This window comes from Pelobates fuscus, chromosome 9 (assembly GCF_036172605.1).
Source record: "Pelobates fuscus isolate aPelFus1 chromosome 9, aPelFus1.pri, whole genome shotgun sequence".
Taxonomy (NCBI): Eukaryota; Metazoa; Chordata; class Amphibia; order Anura; family Pelobatidae; genus Pelobates; species Pelobates fuscus.
The window spans coordinates 105,228,895-105,253,592 of NC_086325.1; the positions used below are offsets into that span (position 1 = coordinate 105,228,895).

Here is a 24,698-nt window from a genome sequence, read left to right on the forward strand (position 1 = left end):
TACCATTAAATTGGAAAGGGAAAAAAAAAAAAAGCTAGAATTTCAGTGGCTACAAAGGAATTCAGTGACAAACCCCATATAAAATAGGAACATAATATCAGTCTCCATCCGTTTTAAAAGTCAAGAAAAAATGGTACTCCATAAGACACCACTCCACAAGATAAAAAAATAAAACAATGATAAAAAAAAAAAAAAAAATACAGATCAGAGCGCACATAGTGCACTACTCGCTACATGTGGCCACCTTCTAAATATACAGTGTTACATACAAGAAGGAGTACACCAAATTCAGTTGTGTGAATAATGTAATAAATGGAAACAGTGAACTCTACATGCAAAATGTGGTCAGGGGCTGTTAACAAACTAACTCTCCATGCCACAGAGCATTCAGGGGAATAACGGACAAAGAAATCCAGTACAAATAATAAACTAAAAAATATGATTTCTCTATTAAGTGACATAAAGCAACCTGCACATCCGAGTTAGATCAAAGTGAATGTATACCAGTTCTCTGACAAATGCAATATAAAAAGGACTGTTTATAGTATGAAATATTACTAGGCAAGTGAAAACCAGGGGCATAATATCCTAGAAAAATAAGGCAGCATTGGGCCCTTGATTATTCTGTCCGTTATGTGGTGACAATGGGATCATGGACTCTCTTGAAGGTGGGCCTCCAACATTGACTGATTAGATATTAGGAAACATTTATTTTATTTTGAAATCGAGGCCTCTAAATGTTTGCCAACCATGGAGCTTGCACAGGCTTGCCTACCAACTGCATCCAATTAGATGTGTGGAATATGCAACGGTGTTGCTAATTTAAACCCCCTTTCTTAGCACGAGAGTTCCTACACCCTACAAGTTTCTGTACCTCATTCCCTGATGCTATAGCTTTCATAATCTTTTTATGTTCTTTCCATAATACATATGTATATTAGCGACTTCTTGACAATGTATGATGCAGTCTGTTACACTGCTTTGGTTTTCTAATAAAAATGTATATTACATAGAAACTTAGGCCAAATTCCAGGAAACTTGGTGTATGTATTGCACTTGCTAAATATAGTATAAATGGGAAATTATTTTGTATGAAAGTATTATGTGTACGTTTCATGTAAGATTCCCTGCAGAGGAAAAACTACATAGCACACTATATGGCGGCCTTTGGAAGTGCGTACCAGTTTGTACACGTTGTAGTAGCTATCTTTAAGGAGGACCAGCAATTTTAAAAGTTAGGACATCTTTATTATTACACTCAGCAGGTCCCCTAAAAAACTACAAAATAATTCAACTTCTGTAGGTTTGAGTTCGAGTTCCGAAGCGGAACCCACTTTGCAGTTAACAGATACTTGATTCAAGCATATGCTAGAGAAATAAAGATGTTCACAAATATTTATTTAGTCTAACCAAGGACACATAACTCGGCATGAGCAAAGTGCCCCAGATTTTACCGGACCTAAACCCTGATCTTAAACTCTGGATGCAGTGATAAAAAAGACCAATATACATATTAAATAATAGATAGAATATGCAGTAAATACAGGAGGTGTTGTGATACAATAATAAATATTACATGATTCACTCAAGAATTCAAGTTTGCAAAGTTGGTCTCTATACCCCATTTCCTAGATGCAATACATTTCAATTTGATTTGATTTTTGCAGCTGGGAGATCAGTATCTTAAAAGTGCAGCATTTGCAGGAAAATACTGTGCTAGGTATCTCAAATCACGTACCAAAATCGTGGTTTGCCACATATTGCAGTTTTAAAGCCTGACTGATCCACCATCGGCTCTGTATGAAGACAGGTTGGCAGGACAAATTTTACAAAGAAGTACAGGAATATACAAATGTACACTAACCAATAACAACTTAAATTATGCAATGCAGTCAACATTTTTGAGCCCAGAACCACCATTAGCCCTTTAAAACATACTGATGGGTATGGGGAATTGCATGAAACATCAAAAACATTCTGCTGACTTCATAAAACTGGAGTGTTTGTTCCCTCTGTAGTTGTTGGACTACTTTATCAGAATTTCCGCAAGCCTATTATGAAAACTGTAGTTTAGCCACAGCTGGATGGCGAATTCTGGACACCCCCATAGCTCTTCATGGTCAAATAAAAGCCAACCATAGCAGCTTTATTTAAAATGATGTTGCCCTCATTGGTACATAACTCGTGTTGGCATCAGATGTATCCAGAACATTTGACATACAGATGTGCAGTTTTCAGATATGTTCCTCTCTCCGGTTTATATCCAGAAAGGCATGTGACAGTCAGATGCATCTGTGAACAACTAAGCGTAGACTTTTGAGCATTCATCTTAATAAAATAAACATTTGCTATTCCACCCCAAAACAAAAAAGTAACTCCCGAGATACCCGGATCATAAACAAGCTTGTAAAGCCTTATTAAAAATACACTGCAGGGACAGTAGTCATCACTAAGACCTCCCCGCATTTAGTGTTCCTTACATACAAAGTGCAACCAATCAGGAAGAAGGGAGTTAGTCTTCACATTTCCTTTCATTAAGACCAAGGTGTTCTGGGTTTGGAGATCGAAGGACGAATGGAACCTTTTGGAGCTGGCTTTGACCCAAACCAAGACATCTATAATAATAACAAATATAAACATCTATAACCGATAAGGGGTAATATTTGTTTGTATAAAATTATGTTGTATTTTTAAGGTACTGGCCCATATAATAAATTCCAAGACATGTTGTAGGTTGACACTAATAGAAAACTGTGTTATTGGTAAGGGAATACGGGAAAAGAAACAACTTAATTCTACTGATGTATGGAGCCCGCAAATCTCACCTTGTATTCTAAGGTCTCCTTAACCAGGTTTTCTTCTTCTACAGAGAAGTTTAGCAATACAGATACAGCTTTGATGAGATGAAAGGCCTGGAACAAAACATATGTCAGCTAGGGCAAGTTTAAAACTACTAACATTAAAGGAACACTATACAAATATGTATTCCCAACCCTATAGTGTTAAAACCACCATCTAACCCCTGTGACCCCCCTTTCCCCTATTTACTATATAATTAAATCTTACTTTGATTCCAGTCTGCTCCTGCTGGCTCTGCCTCTGATCTGAGTGCTTGGCTGACTTCATCAGAAATGATTCTCTCAGCCAATCACAATGCTTTCCCAAGGAGGCAGATCAGGGGCAAAGCTAGTGCAAGCCAAACATTGCCCTGGCCAATCAGCATCACATTACAGAGAGATTAATTGAATCAATGCATCTCTATGACGAAAGTTCAGTGTCTCCATGCAGAGGATGGAGACACTGAATGGCACTACTGCACAGTGTGCAGCACTGCCCCAGGAAGCACCTCTAGTAGCCATCTGAGGAGTGACCAGTGGAGTTATTCCTAGGCTGTAATGTAAACACTGCATTTTCCCTGAAAAAATAGTGTTTACTGCAAATAGCCTGAAGGGAATGATTATACTTACCAGAACAAATACAATAAGCTGTAGTTGTTCTGGTGACTATAGTGTCCCTTTAACTTTGCTGTTCAGAAGGTAGTTTTTCTTGGGTATTCAGTCTAAGGAAGCAAGTAATGTAGCAAAATAGAGCAACAGGGGGGTTTGAGACACATGGAGGGACCAAGGGCAATTTTTGTTCTGGGACTCAGGGATTTCTAGTTATGCCTCTGATAGCACCTTTAAATATTATTTGCCTGTAAAAAGACACAATAAGATGACAAATTAAACTGAATAGATTAAACTTGAGAGACAGAGTGTAGATGCATATGGCCTTAAATCTCTGTCTCATCTACTAGTACATTCTGCGATAGGAGCCAAGTCACTTAATGCCTCTCACCTCTGCCTCCCGTGCAGACATAAACTTCAAAACAACATGTTTCAGATACTCAAAATTGATCTCCCGCGAGTCATTCAGGTCAGAGTTATTGGTCACAGTCAGCGCGGGGGTGGCTAGCTCAGGACTCAGTTTCTCTCGCATTTCGTTAATTTCAGGTTCTGGTTTTATTTTCTGTAAACAGAGAATAGAATGTTACAAAGAGATACAGAAAAGCCACTTCACACAGGTGGTGTGGAAAGCCCTGTGTATTAACCGAGAAAAACAATAGCAAATTATTTAACCAGGAAGAATATATGTTTTGTGCTGACAAGGCACTTCCTCGGAGACATCTTTCCTACATATGGCACAGGTTTACACACATCACACCTCCAATGCAAAAAAAAAAATACTATAACAATCAGACACAGCCTAAGTTGGGTCTGCTAATCAAATAGAGACAATCGGAAAGCAGATGAATTTCCCCACATGGATTATGAAAACATTAACTAAATGAATAGCAGAAGACTTACAAAATACTCGTAACTGGAATATAATAGAAAAGGAAAAAAATATCAATTTCATAAACAGGAAGAAACTCCTGATTAAAGCAATGTCTCTGAAATAAAAATTAGATAGGCTGATCATTCCAGACCAACCCAACAAAAAGGAGAGATCAACCAAGTAGTCGAAGAGAGGAGGACACTCTAATGGTATAACAACCAACTCCCATCAAAATACACAATGTAACAATCAATATGTAAAGCCAAAAACTCAATACAGCACAAGAGGTAGCAAACAGACAAGAGATTGTAAACGGATTAGTAACCAGACATCCCAAGTCTCCCACTCCCACATTTTGCATGCGGCTCCCAGACACCCGCAGAACATGTATATCATCCCGGAAATCACACACAATCTGACATACAATTTATATTAGATTGGGTGTATTGATCACCAGGATATTATACAGGATTTTTGCCCCCCTTCCCTCATACTAAGCAGGGGCCAGTGGGGTGCTGGCCCTTTAGGAGCCGACTATCAGCCGCACAGGAGGACTGGAGGGAGAAGAGAGGCTGGAGTTAGCTGCCACTGCATGCTCACTCCTATCAGCCTCAGCCAGGACCAGAGCATCAAGCAAGCCACCCTCCAGAAGACAAAGGTAAGCTAACAAGAGTGTATCGGAGTGTTTGTATCGGTATGTCAGTGTGTGTTTCTGTGTGTTTGTATCTGTATGTTTGTGTCAGTGTGTATCTGAGTGTTTGTGTCAGTGTGTGTGTGTATCTGTATGTCAGTGTGTATCTGAGAGTGTGTATCTTTGTGTGTGTGCGTGTATCTCTGTGTGTATGTGCGTGCATCTGAGTATGTGTCAGTGCATCAGTGTGCGTGACTAAGTGTATCCATCAGTGTGCGTATCTGAGTGTATGTATCTGTGTGTGTATGTGCCAGTGCGTGTATCTGTGTGTCAAGGTGTTCATACATGTTTGTGGGCTGTGTGTGTGTGTCTGTGTGAGGGGAGGGTGCACACGTGTTGGGGGAGGACGTGCGCGGTAGCTGGTGAAGCCACCTCAATAAAATGCATTTTTGCAAGCTGGGATGTCTGGGTTAGAACCAAGTGAATTAAACCTGTGATCAAAAAATAATTACAAAAAAGCTTAAACAGGAAGTATACTCAAGCAGGAAACATTCAATAAATGGGCGGCTTATTCAATGCCTAATGATAGTAATGATAGCATTGAAACCCTGGGGCCACCTTGTACATAATTCAGATATCCAAAATACTTTGCATTTTCTATGCTTTTTGTGATCACCACCCTGAATAGGAACTGTACATCTTCCTAGGCTCCAGAACCTGAATTTATTAGTATCATCTTCATCACATTTGTGAAAATATTGGGCAACAGGCGACTTAAGATTTAAATTCTCTATATCCAATGAGTGTGCTCTAAAAAGGGACATGACATCACATGGCCCCAGGGAAAGTCAAAAATTTGTATAATTAGAATGGATCGCCTGAACCTTCCTCATACTTTGGAAAAATGGAAATGCAGAGGAGGAAACCGTGTCTTGCTCTGCATTCCGGCAGCACTACGAGCGAGGTTACACTGACAGTGTGTAAAACTGTAAATAAAGATACATTCTGTTTACAGATATAAACAAACAAAAAATTGGAGTGAGAGGTTGGAATGTAGGGGAATACACAAAATGACCTAGAAGGATAATGGCCAGACTCCGCTCATCTCAGACTCCTCTCCGAATATTTAAATATTCACTCTTTATATTAGTGGTGTGCAGAAAACAATCTCTAAATGCACAAAGGGTCATTTACAAATGTACTCTCTGTTACGTTCCTCAGGCCATCACTTCCATATTCCCCCTGCTACCTCTTGTCTCAAATCCCTATCATATCCTTTAAATTGCAAGCTCACGGGCCGTCTATCTAAGAACTTTGTATAAAATAGCTTCAGAGATTAGATCTTCGCTCACAGGCACGGCTTTCTTTACCTTTTTTATTGGTCTGTGCATACTGTATGTTCTACTCTAATTGTACAGCACTGCGGATATGTGGGCGCTTTATAAATGCCAGTCACAATTAAACACTCACCAATTCCTTTTGTAATGTCTTTTTTAGCTCTGCCATCCTTTGTTGAAGCTGCTTTATAGTCTGCAAGAGGAGAAACCATTCAGTTTGTCAGTGATATCAATCTAAATAATGTTGCATTTAAATGGCATGAAATGAATAAGGACGGAAAGTGAAAGCATTGTGATTTGCAACACCTTGTAACAGCATTTTGCAGATGCTTTAAAACCATACATACGGTGACATTGAAAGTAAATCTGAAAAGTTTCCGTTTTACTGTTTTCAAGTTATTTAAGGCTTAAAACACGCCAGATAGATTTTAATACTTTTCAAATTAACCACTGTGTGTTGTACTCTTCGTCCAAGCATGGGTGACACCTCTATGTGCTTTTCATTATTTGTAGGCCATTTCCCATTCTTAGTAGAGCATATCATCAGCTTTTATATGCTAGTGAAGCTCTATGAGGGCCCTAGATAATAATACATAGAAAGCAATCCCTTAGGTAACCATGCTTGGAAGAAATGGAGTACAGCATCTTTTTTTTTTTTTTTTTTTTTTTTTTAAAGGGACACGATAGTCACCTAAAAAACTTTAGTTTAATGAAGCAATTTTAGTGTATAGATCATACCTCTCAGATTTCACTGCTCAATTCGCTGCCATTTAGGAGTTAAATTACTTTGATTCTGTTTATGCCGCCCTTGTCAAACCTCCCTTTGCTATGATTGACACCATTAAAAAAAAAAAATGGTTTCACTTTCAATCAGATGTAATTTATCTTAAACAATTGTATCTCTTTCTCTGTAAATTGAACTTTAATCACATTCAAGAGGCTCTTGCAGGGTCTAGCAAGCTTATAACACAGCAGGGGATAAGAAAATCTAAATTAAACAGAACTTGCAATAAAGGAAGGATAAACATTAAATGACTATTTACAGGAAGAATTTATGAAGGCTGTGCAAGTCACATGCAGGGAGGTGTGACTAGGGTTCATAAACAAAGTGATTTAACTCCTAAATGACAGACAAAGTGAGCTCCTTGTCTTTCCTCCTCCTAATACTGATCCTCCTCTTTCGCTCTCCCTTCAAGTTTGTGGTACCAACATCAGTCCATCCTTGCAAGCGCGCTGTCTTGGCGTCATACTTGACTCTGGTCTCACCTTTGAGCCTCACATCCAGAATGTTGCCAAATCCTGTAGATTCCATCTTAAAAACATAGCCCGCATCCGCCCCTTTCTTGCACCAGATACTACCAAGGAGCTTGTCCATGCTCTAGTAATTTCCCGCATGGATTACTGTAACCCTCTCCTGATTGGTCTTCCCAAAAGCTGTACTGCACCCCTACAGTCCGTAATGAACGCTGCTGCTAGACTGATTTTCCTCTCTAGTCGTTTCTCTCACACCTCACCCCTCTGCCAGTCCTTACATTGGCTTCCTGTATGCTATAGGAGTCAATTCAAGGTACTAACTCACACCTATAAAGCACTGAACAACTCTAGCCCCTCTTATATCTCCTCACAGATCCATAGGTATGTCCCTTCTCGGTCTCTCCGCTCTGCCCGTGACCACCTCCTGTCCGTTGTCCGCACTCGTACGGCCAACTCGCGCTTGCAGGACTTCTCGCGGGCAGCTCCCTTCCTATGGAATAGCCTGCCTACCGCCATCAGACTCTCCCCATGTCTTGCATCTTTTAAGAAGTGCCTTAAAACCCATCTCTTTAGGAAAGCTTATGGCCTCCAAGACTAACCAATACCTCACATACCTGTCTCTTGCCCTCTCCTACCTAAAGGGCAGTCCACCTTATTTGATTGCAAATTCCTGTCCTAATGTGTTTTACACCCCACCTCCTATAGAATGTAAGCTCGATCGAGCAGGGTCCTGTTCAACCTATTGTTCCTGTAAGTTTATTTGTAATTGTCCTATTTATAGTTAAATCCCCTCTCATAATATTGTAAAGCGCTACGGAATCTGTTGGCGCTATATAAATTGCTATAATAATAATAATAATAATGATCTATACAACAAAACTGTTTCATTAAGCTAAAGTTGTTTAGGTGACTATAGTTTCCCTTTAAATTCTTTATTTATATACTTACACACAAGCCAGTTAGAGACCTTCACGAATGCATTAGAACTTCGATCATATACAGAAAACATAAGCCATTAATGTATACAATGGTCAATGACCCAATGAAGCATAACAGGTACTGGGAATACATATAACATTGCTATGTGATCATCATTTTCACTTCATGCTGTCTGGCTACGGGTGCGGCATCATCATTTATATGCCAATTGTAATGAGTCAAGACCTTGACAATTGTTCCTAATCTTCAAACAACTCTAGCAGTAGAGTTTTCGTCGATATCTCTTAGGAAGAGACATGGGAATACACTAAATACCATTGGCTGACCCTGAAAAGTAGGTTAGTAACCACTGGTATAGGAAAACAGCATATTGGGCGTGAGTACCTTATTCTTCTCTGAAATCTGCTGCTCCATTACACGTTTCTCCTTTTGTAGTTGAGCAATATCCCCCACCATGATCTCTCCATTATGTTCTAGGTTATCTCTACCATGAAGACGATCATGCTGGGTTGACACCTCTTCTTGGAGTGAAGACACCTAAGAGTGCAATAAATAAACTGAATATTGCTATTTGATTGCTGGAAGAAAAAAAAGCTCCCATGAAAACAATTCAAGAACTAGGATTGGCTGACGGATTTCTGGGACTTCCCGGTGTCTGCAGAAACTGAAGATCCTTAGTATTTGCATTAAGTAAGGAAAATTAGTAGGAATTGTTTTAGAATATGTTTCTTAGAATGCTTTTTTTGTGAGTTTTGGCTGGTTGAACAGAAGGATAGATTTTTGACATTTGCTTTTGTGTTTAGTACTTCCCCACAGATGTTGTTGGGCTACAAATGTCATAGTTCTCTTCCAGTCTCTGTCTGGCATACAGTTATGGCCGCTGTAGCCAAAAATGCTCAGTGAGAACCCATGCCACATTATATTTAAAAAAAGGGGTTAAACCTGCAGTGTCCCTTACTATTTTGCTACATAATATAAATTTAGGTCAAAAACAATAAATTGTGGCGAGAACACTGCGGTGACCGGCTCTCTGAGATCCTAAAATGGCGGATCCTCTCCATGTGGACTCAAACACAGCGAGTTCCACCCTGGGGGATTCCCGCGACTATCGCTGAGGCCATGACACGGCTTGACCTGATCTTCCACCGCTTTTGGCTCAAACTCCGGCGACGCCTTGCAGCGGGGCCCATGAAGAGAGTGAGGAAAGGCGGGAAACCAGCGGCACAGGGGCCTACTCAGGGCACAACTACAGTGAAGCAGCATGTATACCCAAACGTATGCCCACCCAGGCCGAGAGCCACACGGGGCAAGCAAGCCCTACATCGCCCACGAAGATGGAAGATAGACCGCACACAGCGGCGAACAACATCTATATCCTCCGATCACCCTAAAAAAGGGTCAGGCTCGGACTCTAGAAGTACCCGAGTCGGTGGTACACAGATGGCGGCTCTCACTTGGACCTGGGGCTGGAGAGGCACCCGACCCTGGAGAGAAGTTATCCCTAGCCATGAAGCAATTCTGCCACTGGTATAGGCTGAGGCTCAGCAGCACTTACTCAGAGACACTGGTCACGGACATCCTTACGAGCACTGTGATTCTAAGTTGATTTGCTGGTGACACGGGCATTTTGCTTTTCCTTTCTTTGTAAGGTGAAATAGTAGCAAGTAATATTTCCGAGACCAAAATCTTATCTTGCCAAACAAGACCACGCTAGGCGCTAAGCGCTATTCAGCATAACGTTGTTTCTTTTTTTTTGTGTGTGTTTTTCTTGTTTTGTTTTTTTGCTAAATGTCATACTGTTTTGAAGGCCTATAGTCGCCCACAAGTGCATACCACTAGTCACAGCTAGATATGGTTCTGCGCTTGCCATTATAATCTACAAAAATTGTGCATGTTCTCCCTAAATGCCGCCTCACATGTAAGCTCTCCTATACTAGAATTGTATGTTACCTGACCATGCACTCCAGGAGATAGGGTACTGTACTAATACCACTGCTTAACGTACATAATAATACTGGCCTTACCAATATGTATGCTCCACCTAAGCCTATTCTGCTCCAGCTAATATGTTAAGGTACTAGCAGAACACATGGAGACCTATGGCCGGGGACCTAATCCCATGAAACCTAAACGTGCAAATCCTTATTTTAAGGGGGCCACGTCTCTTTCCTCTCTTTCTCGAGTAACTGAATGCTAAAATTGTCGAGACCCGCATAAAACATGTTATAGCTTGAATATCTTCATAATATGAAAATTGTGCTAAGACCAAACTGTCATACATATGTACTATTGTGTCAAACTGTACTTACATACGCCGCTGTGGCAGTGTAAGATGCATTGTTATCACTTGCACAACGAAAATAAAGAATTAATCAATAAAAAAAAAACAAAAAAAAAAACAATAAATTGTTAGACTTTTTTTCCCTAATCACCTGTGATGAGATTGATAATTTAGGCTAAAAGAGTTTGAATGTTAGCTATAGAAACATATTCAAACTTGGCTCTCATGGACAATTGAATGTTTTTTGGCTCACCAGAGGATAAAATTCTACATTTGCAGCAACGTTTAACAATATGACACAATCTGCAGTTTTTATCCCATCTGATATCTCACAAACAGGCCTGGACTGGCTATTAGGTAAATAACCAGCAGGTCACAATGGGAATTATTACCACAGACACTGTCTGATACATTCAGCAGTGCCAGACTAGAAGGAGCAATACAAGCGGTCTGCACTAGCTACACGTGCAGACCACATGTTCGGCCTACCAGACCAGTAGGAATCAGCATTTCTCCCTCTCTCTGGCCAAATGAAAGCAAGAAGCGGGAAATTAATGCTTTTCCCTTGATGTGCACACACACTAAATCACAAACAATCCAATCCATACACATTCTACACCACAAGCAGCCTTTTCCTGGAAAAGCAAAAAGCTGCCTACAACACATTGCTCTTTCCCTGGCTCTGCCCTCTCCTCCTGGGTTGCTTTGACTATAAAACAACAAGGCTGAGTTTTGTGTTGTGTTTGGATCTGGGCACAAGTAGGCACTATTACATTGTAAACAACAATAAGAACAACTAGAAAAGCTACAATTTCTGGGGAAATTGTGTGAAGTGTTCTTGCCTCCACTATTCCGTGAACCATTCGGCGAAACGTTCCACAAAGTAATAGCAATCCAACCGGGAACAATCCGCACGTTTTGGTATATTTTTGTCTATGTAGTGTAAAAACTGTGGGAGGAGTTAGGGTGGTAAATTCGGCTATAATAAGAATAAGAATAATAATAATATATATGTGAGATAACATTAAGTGGTCTTGCTATGCAAGAACACTTAACTACAACAAAAAAGGTGCTGAATCCAATTTCAGACTAGATTATTCTTACTGTATATATGTCTATCTGCAAGAGAATAACAGAAAAAAATGATCATACTTGTTTGTTAGCTACATTTGCTACAATTCACAGATATCTTTAACAAGCTACTGGCAATTCACTACAACGTACAGCAATGCCTAAGGCAGACCCCTACCTGTGATTCACTTGCCAGTAGAGCCTCTTTCAGCTCCTGCAGCTGCATCTTTGCAGTACTAGATTGCTTCTCAGCAGATTCCTCACTTAATAAGACTCTGCTTTTGTAATTTTCCAAATCAGATTGTAATTGTTGCATTTTTGAAACCATGTTGTCATAATCTAAAAAAAGAGAGAGAAATTAATAAATAAATATGACAGTTTTGAGGTAAATTTGCCAAGAAAGTCAGCATATTAAAGGGACACTAGAGTCACCAGAACAACTATAGCTTAATGTAGTAGTTCTGGTGAGTATAATAGCTCCCTTCAGGCATTTTCATGTAAACACTGCCTTTGCATGGAGACACTGAATTTTCCTCATAGAGATGCATTGATTCAATGCATCTCTATAAGGAAGTCCTGATTGGCCAAAATGGCATTTGGCCCCGCCCCAGTGCTGATTTTAGCCAATCCAATGCTTTCGCTATGGGAAAGCATTGGATTGGTTAAAAATCGGCCATTTTGATGATGTCACAAAGGGGGCGGATACAGTGCCGGCGGACCCACGCGGCACTGGAAATAAGGTGACGTTTAAACTTTTATAGGGGGGCTAGCAACCTAAATGGTGGGTCCAGCATTATAGGGTCAGGAATACATGTTTGTGTTCCTGACCCTATAGTGTTCCTTTAAACATACTGGGAGGAAAGATAGAAATCAGAGGTGCCAGAATGTAATGAACTGCCACAGGCTGAATGACCAGTGACAGGATATGCATGGTGGCAAGGAAAGGGTTGATGTTGGAGGTTCCGTCAGCTTTGAGTTGTTGCATGGTAGATTAGTAGTAGCTAGGCAGATTCTCAGGTACATTGGCAGAATGGAGTTTTCTTGAGAGCCGATTGGAGAATAGGGACCTAGCTCTGGATTGGCACTAAGCGTAAGGATAACGGCGGGAAAGTGGCTTCATATTTTAGGGCTCACCTCAAGAAACTGTTGGAAACTGTGGAGAAGACTGAGCTACCTGGATCCCCAACCTCTCTCCCTTTATTATTTTCTTGTATGTGGGTTGCCCTACAGTCGTGGTATTTGTATTCTAAACAGAGGCAAAACCGTGGTTAGTAAGTTATACAGTATTGGAGTTGATCTAAATGTATTGGGGTGGGCAGAGCTATATAGACTATATGAAGGTTTCAGATTACAGTTTGGATTCTAATTGTTATACTCTTTTTAAGAAAATAAAAACACCATGGCCTTTGCCCAACATTTAAAAGTTGATTAATGTGTCTGCGTTCATTGTGATAAAAAATATAGATTAGTAAATTTTCGGTTAAATTCTCCAACTGGCTCTTCTCATGAGAAAGAAGCCGCTAGAGTTCTGTCCTTAGATGTGATGAGGCAGTGTCATTTTCACATATCGTGTGGATTGCGTTAAGTCCCGCTAGCAGACACTACATGCCAAATGCAATACAGATAGCTGAACAAAGCGCACCTCCTCTCAGGGCCACTATCTCCTTGTCTTTTTGCTCAAGTTCTTCCTTCGTCTGAGCGAGGATGCGTGTGTTATCTTCAATCACAGCATTCAGACTGGCCACCTGTAAAGAAATGAATGTGTCAAAGACTTTACATTACTGTAAAAATCCATTTGAGAGATAAGGAAATCCTTTAACTGTTTAGCATACTCCGTGATCCTGACCTTCCAGACTACTATTACAAATGGGGAAACAAGGAAGTTTAATTCAACACGGAAATGTAGTTTTAGTGGAAATCGCTTTCTTTCACCATTCGATTTCCCACAAGAAATATTAAAGAGCTAAATACATATATAATCTTGACTACCGTTCAACGCGGGGTACCGTGCTGGTGGCCCCATTTGACCAAAATCTCCCATCAGCTACACAAGTGGCTGCATGTCATATCAGGGTGCTGTGTAATGCACTTTTATATGTGTGCATACAACTGCCCTCTGTCAAGACTCACGCATATATTTTCATAAGAACAACTTGCCATTCATTTAATGACTAATCGTTGGAGGTTAATCACTCTCTATCTGGAAAAGTTTTTTCCAATGTCAAAATCTAAATCTCTAATGAATATTAAAAAGCATACCGATAACTTGGCATAAACTCCAGAATGGGATATTCACGACTTGCAATTTCATGAAATATTCACAGTCTGTTCATTTCTAACTTTATTGTACAAATATCGTATTAAAAACTGATTTCACTATGGTCCATGTATACAACAGCTTTGGCAGTGGGCTCTTGTGCTTCACATAGACTTCTGCTATCCTCATGTTTGACCCATGTACAGACAACAATACTGGTTGCACAACATACAAAACCTCCTCAGGCACGTCCCTTTCTCAAAACACTATTTAAAGGTTAACTGTGAGCAAAGTGTTTGTGTTTGCAGTGTCTCTTTGATCACCTGTTGCTGAAGTTCTTCCTTTTGCTTCCTCGTTTCCTCCAGAGCTTTAGCGATCTCAATGCACACAGTCTCTCTGCTGCTCAGTTCATCCTGCAGAGAAGAGTTGATTTATCAAACTAGGTAAAACGAAAAGGCCAGCAGTACCAGGTCTGCATGTATTTTCGAAATTGGCCATTTAGGCCTACATTTTCATATTAAACTTGGAATTCCTGTCAATTTTCACCTTATGAAATATTTTCAGCTTGGACTTCAGTAAAATGATTATGAAAAACTTTTGCTACTAAAACAGGAAGGATCCGTCCTTGGATTTAGATGGTGACTCACTACTTGTAGAACTTTGATCCAGAATGACTAGAGCTTTGCAAATGTCCCATAAAAGTAGTAAATATAAAAGCCTTCCCCAGTCGGTAGTCAGAATAGTTTAATTAAATAAATAAAAAAAATATATATTTTTTTTTTAAAGCTTGTTTGCATAAGCAGAATATATATTATTTTCCTTGTTAAAAGCTTTTTATGAAGCTAAAAAGAGCAACTTACCTGTTACAAACAGTCAAAAATATTACAGAAATGAACATGAAGAATGAAACTGTGTTTGTAGCAAGTATGGAAAAAATGCAATTACTATGTGTTATTTATAGTACACTTACCTTCATTTTGGCTTGCTCAACTTCCTGCCTATTGAGAGCAGTTTCCAACTCTTTGCTCCTTCCTGTTAGAACCTCATTTTCTTGTTCCAGTTGGCTCTGTTAAAGTTAAGGTAATGTCTGTTTTGTTACTATCATGTTTACATCCAACATAGTAAATACAGTGCTGCTTTGTGAAGTATGTGTGGCAGCCAGCTGGTTTATTTCGAACAGGTAATGTTAACATTGTAGGGTTTGCTTACTAAACTGGGACTCGTAGAGAACTGACAAAGTGAAAATGTTAACTCAGAGTCATATATGAAAAATACATCCAACTTTGGAACCTTCCATACTAGAGAAGGATCAGACTGACAGTTAAAAGAGTAATTCCAATGTCCATAACCACTTCTGTTTTTGAAGTGATAATGGAGGAAGGAATCTGGCTGTGCAGTGTTTCAGCTTGCTCACATTGCTCAACTAGTGTCCGGCACAAAAAAGTGCAAATAACTCTTCTTGACCAGTGTGAGCAAGCTAAACCGCTGCACAGTCAGATTCCTTCCTTGACTTTGATACGGGCCACCTAATGTCAATTCTGTGCATGTTTAACATCTAGCGTCAGTGCACACTGCGCGCTGGCGACTGGCATATTCTGATCCATTTACATTTTGTTAAACTCCCTCCTGACTTTTTGTCGACTCAAAAGGAACTTTGCCCTGAACTGGATTATGGCAAGTAAAACATTTTATTTTAAGTAGTTTTGTAGTGATCAGGAGGGGGAACCTAAAAATAATGCCCAAGAGGGCATTATTTATAAAGGTTGGTGTAACCCTGTAAGAGGTTATGAATGTGGTCATGGAGGGGTTAAAAGGTAAACCACCACAAGTTTAGATATTTCAACTTGATCCTACTGTCAGATCTGAGGCCTGCAGTGATCATTGCAGCTCTAAACCTGTACCTAAGAGCCGTCGATCAAGCAGTCTGGAAGGAGTGTTCTGGGTTGTCTGTGTGAATTTTGTCCATGTTTAGCACATGTATTGTGCACGAGGCATGTACAACTCGTGTGGAGCTCTCTCTCTCTTCCCATCAGAGATGTGAATCCTACACACGTAGACAATGGATTTGCTGAAAGCTGTATACAGCAGTGTTCACCAATGTGTAAATTGATTATGGCATAGCTGTCACCAGTTTACAATGCAGTTACACTTAATCCAAGTAATGAGAGGAACTAATCTTGGGGATAAAATATGTATCCCATAAACCTCTTCTGTGCAACAATTCATGGTATAAGACTCTCTCTAATGAGATGGGGAGAACAGAGGATCAAGTGAAACTTTGCAGGTACATTTTTTGTTTTCATTTATTTTTGCACTTTTAATTAATCATATTTATATTGCATTAAAACAGAGGGTGATCTTTTACCCGCTAAAAGATAGAAACTTGCATTGGATCTTGCAGTCTCATAGCTCATGCACAGTGCTGCAGAATCTGTTGGAACTTTATAAATAATAATAATATTTCACAGTCTGTTTGGATGAGGTAATGGAGCTTCGGCCTGCGTGTAGTCTGAGCCTCCTGCGAGCATGACTTACTATTTTGTGCTGTGCTGCTGTTTTATCAAAGTCTCGAGCACCTTCCAGAGCAAGAATTTGGGCCTCAAACCGTTCCACTTTTTCAGCAAACTGCTGTCTTACACTGTGCAGCTGCTGCGTCAGCCTGTTAGTTTCTGCCTCCATTTCAGCTTGCTGCAATATATTCCATCAGAGAAAGACAAGCATTAACTATCACCAGCACCATATACTCATGTCGAGCTTTGTTATGTGACTCGATTTTCAAGATTTCAATAGGAAGTCTATTTCAGAAAAGTATCACAGAGGAAACAATTTTACTATAACCGAGGTATTATTTGGTAGGGTTCAGCTACTACTGATATGTGCACATATTTACTGCTGGTGTAAACATCTAAGCATGCATATATGCAAGTGAGCTGACAAAATCAATTCATGCTTTTTATCATGTGCTTATGTTTCAGTGCAGCAGCGTCCATCTCTCTAAGGATGTGATGTGTTACCAACTGTGAAAGTATATACAATTCTCACCAGAGATTTAATTTGTGCTTCTCTGTCATTTAACTCCTCCTCTCGCCGTCGCAGATTCTCACGGACAGATTGTAATGTTTGCTCCAAACCTTTGAGCTAGACGGAAACAAAAGACCTTATATGTAATCTGTTACCCAAGTACAATTCCTATTGCAGTTTACCTATAAAAAAATGTGTAAACCATATATAAAGGATTATTGTTTATTAAAATCTACTGCATAATAAATGCTTTGGAAAGGTTGGACATTCAAATTAATTTCACAAAATGTGTTCTAATTTCTTATTTTATTGATATTCATCTACTTATTTAATAGATGTTATTAAGCAATCTACAATTTGCCCTGAAGAAGACAAGAGTTAATTTGTGGTCCACAGTCATTAGATCTGCATTTAGTGTGTGTCCAAGGCATGTATCCATCACTTCTAATCAAACCATAATTGTACTTTCTATTCTGGGCAGTGGGCCAAAACCTTCTGGTTACCAACCATCTATTTCAAAGGATCCAGATTTTAAATACTAAAACTATGGTTACCGAATCTAATATCGATACAGTGTAATGCACTTTGAGACCACGTGGTATTCTGAGTCAATATGTCTAGATAGCAAAAAGTAGAGCTCTGAAAAATAATAAGGAAAATAATGTTTAAAATGGACAATCGTGTTTCAAGATACTACCATTTACAGATTTATCCTTACATTACCAGTTTCTTGTACTGAGATAATGATCTCCAACACGCACCATTAGTGTTCCGGGATGGGTTTTAAAAATATTTTGAGGACTTTTTAAACAAGGATGGCAAATATGTTCCAATCACATGATTCACGTAACAGCACTAAATCTTAAAACTTGCAGAACAAGAACAAAACTATTTACACATATTTTCATGCTTTATTGGTCACACTGAAGTTATACTTCCTTTTTTTTTTATTAGAGTACTGATATGCTTTAACATAACATTTTCTGCTTCACATACTGATTAATATCTGGCAGATCATAACACTATGTTAAAGGACACTAAAGTCACTAAAACTACTTTAGCTTAATGGACACACGGTTCCCATAATTCCAAGCATGGACACACCATAGAGTAATCACTACTCTATGACGTTGCTGTGCTGGGAATTGTGGAAACAGCGAGGGAGCATGGTAGTTAGCTCTGCCCCCTCCCTCAGCCCTCCTGTGCTGACAGCTGTACTGCTGTCAGTATCAGTGAGTGTGCCGCCGGATCGCTTATGCAGCCGCCCGGCACATTCACTGATACGGACAGCAGTCATGCACCACATGAGATGGGGCAGCTGGCCGCGAGGTATCCCCCTCAAGGTGTGCCACCGGACCAGCCACGTGTGGCCAGCGACCGCAATATTATTAAAAATGACTGCAGGGCTCCCTATATTTAGAGTTGTGCAGTCCCCAGGTACCACGGCCCACCGGGAAATTTCACAATATCACAGTGGGCCGGTCCGGCCCTGGAAGTAATTTAACTCCTAAATGGCACAGAATTGAGCAGTGAGACTGTAGTAATGATCTAAACACAAAAATGGCTTCATTAAGCTAAAGTTGTTTTGATAACTATAGCGTCCCTTTAGGATTGTTAGTATTCACACCAACAGTGCTGTGTCTAGTAGTGATCTACCATGGTCTACCAGAACAATCATATCTTAAAAAACTGGCTCTCATCATCAAAACTTAAAACCCACCAGTGAAGAGCTTAGTTCTCGGAAATCGGAGAATTCACTTTCTTTCTGCTGAAGATCTCCTTGTGCCTCCTCCAACTGAATGCCCAGTTTTGTTACCTTTATAAAGATGCAATTACACAAGAGACACGTAAAATCATCTCACAGCAAACTTTGTTTAAGCACAGATTAAATTCATGTGTTCATTAAAAACCAATGGCCATTTCAAATTATGGCCCTTGTTATGATATATTGCCTCCTGCTCTAAACCTCCTTAATGCAATTATCAAGGGATAATATATGCTTTGGAAAACCCCAGCATATTCTATTAAATTTGTTTCCATTTATAAAAATTTGTATCCTAGAGAGGTTTGCAAGTTAGGAATTTTTCCGAACAATTAGAAAATAAATGTAATTTAATTTAATTTAATTTAATTTAATTTAATTAAAGTTAATGTTGCACCCTAGTATGGATTATTTTACATTATTATTTTCGGTTATATTATAATGTCTTGCTCTGACGTGTAACTCAATGCTAAGGATACACATGGTAAAGTGTGTAAAAATAAATAAAGCTATGTTATTTCTGATTATGCCCTGTATTCAGGGCCGTTCTTGGGCGGGTGTACATGGTGCACCGCTTCCAGGTGCCAGAGGGTGAGGGGCCGCTGCTAGGAGCGGGCCAATTGCTGTGACAGGAGGCCACATGAGGGCACCTCCGATGCTGGCGCTCATTAACCAAGGCAGAGTAGTCACCTACTTACCAGTACGGCAGGTGCATACTCTGCAGAAATACAGTGTGCCCTGGGGAGAAGGACCCAGTGGACAGTGGTGGCGAGGGAGCATTGATGCTCTTCCTGCTCCTCACTGGGTGCGCAAGGAAATAGTAAGGAGCTGGAAGAGCATCAGGGAGAGAACCCAAAAGACTCCTAAAGGCAAGTAGCGGCCTGATGGGCCTAAACAAACAGAACCACAAGAAAAAAAAAAATTGTTTGTGCGTGCAAAAATGTGTAAATGTGTGAATGTTCTTGTCAGTGAGTGTGTCTGTCAGGGTGTGTCAAATCAGTGAGTCTGTGAGTGTTTCTCAGTGATGGTGTGTGACTGCCAGTGAGTGCGTGTCTAGTTAGAAAAAGGGGTGGTGATTATAGATGGAGAGGTGGAGTCATTGCCATAGAAACATCCATGTCTGGACTTGACATTCACAAAGGGAGGAGTCACTAAAATGACTACTCCCACCTGGGGGACACTAAAATAAATTCTGCACCCAGGCATCTGTGACCCAAGGTTGGCCCTGCCTGTATTTCACTTGAAAGATTTTGCATTTGGTTAAATAGTTCCTTTATAACAACTTTTTTTGGTAAGTTTTCTTTATCCTCAATCCACGAGTATCACAGCATGTCATTAATATGCAAAAAATATAAAATAGGACAACACAACATGCTAAAAGATATGTTATAATCAGCGGATTGAGTGTACAAATAATAGTTGGAGTCTCAATATTTGTGTTATTTATCTTTTCTTCTATGTAATGGCTGCTTCTAGTGCTAACAATATGAAACAATAAAATGGAGGGGATAATTGGCTAGAGTAACGTGCGAAGTGGAAGCTGAGCTGTATGTGTATTAAAGTAGGAATGGAGGGAACTAAACAGTATGCAATATAAAGAGACAGAGTGGGATAAGCTAAAGGAAAATAATAAGGAAATTAAAAAACAAAACAAAAAACTTAAGTCCTCAAGTACCCTCAAATTGGAGAATACTTGGACGGAACAAATCTTGGCATGAATGGTGTTATTTTCCTTGGAACCTGACACATAAAAGTCCATATATCATGGGGCCAGAAGCTTGGATCTGCCCAGAGCTTCATGGATTTATTCCCCATCTTTAGCTGGTTATATATGACAACTTAGTAAAAGGGACCACGTAGATGGGAAGAAAAATAAAAAAAAACATGGAAAGAAGTATCGTTTTATTGCTAAAATAAAGACAGGTTTGGTTAAAGGAACGTTCCATACACACACAGACCATCAGCTTGCTGAAGTGCTGTGTGTGTCTGGAATCTGTCATATCTGTGACAGTTTATAAACTTGGCAATTGTTTATGTCAATAGAAATTGGCACTTTTAAAGTTATGGGCAGACACACCTCCCTGGCACTCAGACAGTCAGACTGCACAGAACTAAAAGGAAGGGACAGGCAGGCTGCCTTCCCCCTATTAGATGCGTTGTTTCACAATTAATTGAGAGAGCCGTGAACCCATGTGCGATTCCAGCATAGAGGCTTCTCAATGAATGTCTGTGCTGGGAAAAGAGGTGAAGGCTTGCAAAGGCTGCAGAGAGCAGGTGTGCAGCTGTTCCTCACCCCCCCCCCCCCCCCCCCAATTTACAGAGAGAAAGCTTGCTTGTTTCCTCTTAGGGTATTTCTACAAAATTGCATTTAAAAATAAAAAATTTTAAAAAAGTCAATGGAGTACCCTTAAGCAAATTCCTGGAAACAAACATCGATCAAACAATGCAGTAATAAACTATTCATAGGTTTACTTGTTTGTTTTAAATTTGCTGCTGTGTCTAAAATAATAGATTACTATACAAGGACAGGGGTGTATGATGAAAAGGCACAAGGTGCGGATCATGACACGGCATACGTACTGACCTCATTTTCCAACCGGCTGGTAGAATCTGTGTGCAAGGTCCTTGCTTCTAGCAGTTGTTGCCTGGTCTCATCCAGTCTCATCTCCAAGGCACCCTTCTGTATAAGTGAAAAGTGAATCCATTATGAGCATTCATAATTTGTACAGGTTTCTTGGATTGCTCTCATTCAAATGATTAAGATTTTTTGTTTTTTATTCATCTTTATTTTGTCAAGGATTTTTAACGTGTCTGGCAGAATTATAAAAAGCTTAATTTCTTTCTTTCACTGTTTTATTGATAAAATTAGGTCTCTATTCACTACCAAAATAGACAAAATAAATGAGGAACAACCTCCCCCCACCGCACCCCACACTAAATTGTATTGCAGTTACTGCCAAAAGTAAGTCTACTTGAAGGTCCAACTATGAGCAGAGTCCATACACATCCAAAAAAATATATGAAGTCAATTTAGCTTATGCCCATATATAGGTTTCTGAAAACTACATGTCCTGAGAAGGAGAGACCGTATCTCATAAAACTGGTAGATGATAGTGGGAGAATTTGCTGGGAGCTTATCTTGGAAGGAGTAACCCAGGGAGAGTTATTGGTGCGGTGAACCATGGAACCAAACTAGGCATGGCAGAGAAGATACAGAGCAGTAGTACAAGTAAGTATTATTTTTTTCATACACTTCTTATGCTATAAATAGTAATTTACTAGTGGAGGCTCCTCTGTGTGCGTTTATCCTGTAGTGCAAAGATTTTTAATTCTTTTTAATTTTATTTTTTAAATAAAGCGATGAGACCGCTGGTCAGCATAGCTGTCAAGGATAAATATAGTTTTTTTCAAGTATTGGCATACACCCTGAATCATGTTTATTCTGTTTGGACAGTTTGGGAAATATTTATAAAAACAGAAATGTAAGTTAATGTAAATTAATGTTTCCTTAGTATAGTGGCAGTACATATGGGATGCTTTTAATCATGGTGGGCATGTAATCCTAGAAATAAAGGTGATATAAAATAAACAAGCTGCTCTCCCTCTCGTAGACCAAATGCTGCAAAAATATCAGCATTTACTAACAAACGATAAAGGAGGGGAGATCCGTACTTCCACTACACAACGGAAAAAATAATTTATGGTAATAAAATTTCTGTTTTCCTTACATATAGTGGCGGTACCTGTGGAATATAGCAAGAATTCACCCTGCGCCCGATTCTGAGGAAAAAAATATGTCTAGAATGTAGTGCCTTATGAATATATGAAATGAGGACCATGAAACAGCTTTGCAAATATCTCCTGAACAAGCAAAAGCTTTAGCCACCCAGAATGTTGCCATAGCTCTGGAGGAGTGCGCCTTCACTGGAAGAGAAAGTTTAAGATCCTTAACTTCGTATGCCAACTTGTTTGTGTCCGACAACAAAGGTAGGTTTAGATGGCTCTCTACCTTGATATGGACCTTTGAAGTTGACAAATAGATGATCGGATGTCCAGAAACAGAAGACCTCTTGATATAGATTTCCAGTATTCTTGACGTCCAGAAGGTTAATTAAGGGAGGCTAAAGAAGGGTTCTCGAGACCTGCTGCTGCGGTCTTTTTAGAAAGCTTGACTATTTGCACATCAACCTTAGGTAGATCATACCAATTATTTGTGTCATGTAATTTAAAGATCTGCTTGAAATATTTGGAAATGAATGCCCCTTTTTCTGGGGTTTCCCATTCTCTATGTACTATATCCAGCAGCTTGGGATTTACAGGAAAGTATTTTTCCTGTAAAAAAAAAAAAAAAAAAAAAAAGTTTTTTTTTTTTTTTAAAAGAATTCTCTTCTTCTGTAACCACCGTAACCTCTTCAATGGGACTATTTAATTGCTCAGGTGGGAAACCAAAAAAATCCAAGTTAGAGACTTCAAAGAGAGACATGTAGGAACATTCACTAAAAGATAAATCCAAATAGATTCTTTGGATTTTATCGCTGATTTCTTAAAGGATTCAAATGTTTGCGATAGCTTCTCTTGAAACCAGCTCAAGAACAACATTTTTTTCTGCTAGGATTTTTCACGTAATTCTGCAGAACATTGATTGACATGTTTTCTTTTTACATCCATTTGCGAGTGGAGTAGCACATTTGTCACAAACTAAATGCTTGGATTTACAGGACTTTCAATTTAGGAGCAGGGGTGGGCCTTTGGGTTTCTCTGCTTTTTCCAGTTTGTCTGGAGAGACAGGACTAGACATCGAGGGGGGCAGGGGGGGGAAACTCCCATAACCAGCAATATTGATTATGGGAGTGCCGCTATTTCTTTAAATAAATGACTATTGATATACCACTAGAGGGGGTGGTCTTTTATACCCTTTGCACCCTAGACCTTGTGTCCATGTGGTACATCAATTGATTACCCCTACTTGCTTTATTTTTATACACAATGCAGCTCACCACCTGGGGATCTATCAGGCCGCATATCCCCAAGCAACAACCCGTGAGCTTCACCATCTTCTGTCCAAAGAGTACCTGTCTGTCCCACCCTCGGGACAACTAAGATCTGGAGTACTCAGTCTGTGACAACCTTTTAAAAGGTATGAGATGGAGCAGCTTGTTTTATTATTTTAACTTTATTCATAGGATTGCTTGTCCACCATGATTAAGAACATCCCGCTGGTACTGCCACTATAAGTGGGGTGGGGGAAAGCATTTTTTGGAACCAGTGATATGACAAATGTACTGCTCAGTGACAGTTCGACTACTGGGCTCTGTTTATAGCTATAGAAATTTGACATGACTGCCACATGCTTGTTACTGGTTACATACTTGCCATCCGATGATTTCTAGAGGACAAGTCATGTTGCCTTCAGATATAGATGCCTGTTTTTCGTCACACCTCACTAGTACAGGTGTAGCTGTACTAGTGAGGTGTGAAGAAACAGGATCTGGTTCAGTCCACACAGAACTGCCAAGCCACTGGGCTGATAAAAGCTGCATTGACTATCGAATAGCAGGCTACCTCTTTAAGTAGTTCCTGTAGTCCTTCCTCTCCGGAGTACGATCCCTCCAGCATTCTCTCCAGTGAGCTGACTTTGTCCTGCAGACGGGTGATCAAGGCATCTTTCTCTCTAGTCTCCACTGCAATCTGGTGGAGAGTAACTACATTAGCAATAACTTGGATCTGATCTTAGAAATGCTGTACTGATCTTAAAAATGATAATATCATTAAATATCTGTAAATAATAATAAAGAATGAATGCACAGAAATAGAGCTTGTTTAGAACC

General features: G+C 39.7%; 1 protein-coding gene across 2 annotated transcripts in view; it reads right to left on the bottom strand.

Annotated features, from left to right (window-relative positions):
• Positions 1-1,377: 1,377 nt before the first annotated feature.
• Positions 1,378-24,698, bottom strand: part of GOLGA1 (golgin A1) — a 42,131-nt gene continuing 18,810 nt past the window's right edge. For both annotated transcript variants that reach the window (XM_063432268.1, XM_063432267.1), the window contains 14 exons: positions 24,433-24,558; positions 21,455-21,550; positions 18,829-18,924; positions 17,130-17,225; positions 16,623-16,775; positions 15,058-15,153; positions 14,411-14,500; positions 13,473-13,575; positions 12,009-12,169; positions 8,863-9,015; positions 6,419-6,478; positions 3,838-4,008; positions 2,826-2,912; positions 1,378-2,615 (listed from right to left, as the gene is read on the bottom strand). In XM_063432268.1, coding sequence (XP_063288338.1) covers positions 2,535-2,615; positions 2,826-2,912; positions 3,838-4,008; positions 6,419-6,478; positions 8,863-9,015; positions 12,009-12,169; positions 13,473-13,575; positions 14,411-14,500; positions 15,058-15,153; positions 16,623-16,775; positions 17,130-17,225; positions 18,829-18,924; positions 21,455-21,550; positions 24,433-24,558 — 1,569 coding nt within the window. In that variant the 3' untranslated portion in view covers positions 1,378-2,534. The remainder of the gene's footprint in view (positions 2,616-2,825; positions 2,913-3,837; positions 4,009-6,418; positions 6,479-8,862; positions 9,016-12,008; positions 12,170-13,472; positions 13,576-14,410; positions 14,501-15,057; positions 15,154-16,622; positions 16,776-17,129; positions 17,226-18,828; positions 18,925-21,454; positions 21,551-24,432; positions 24,559-24,698) is intronic.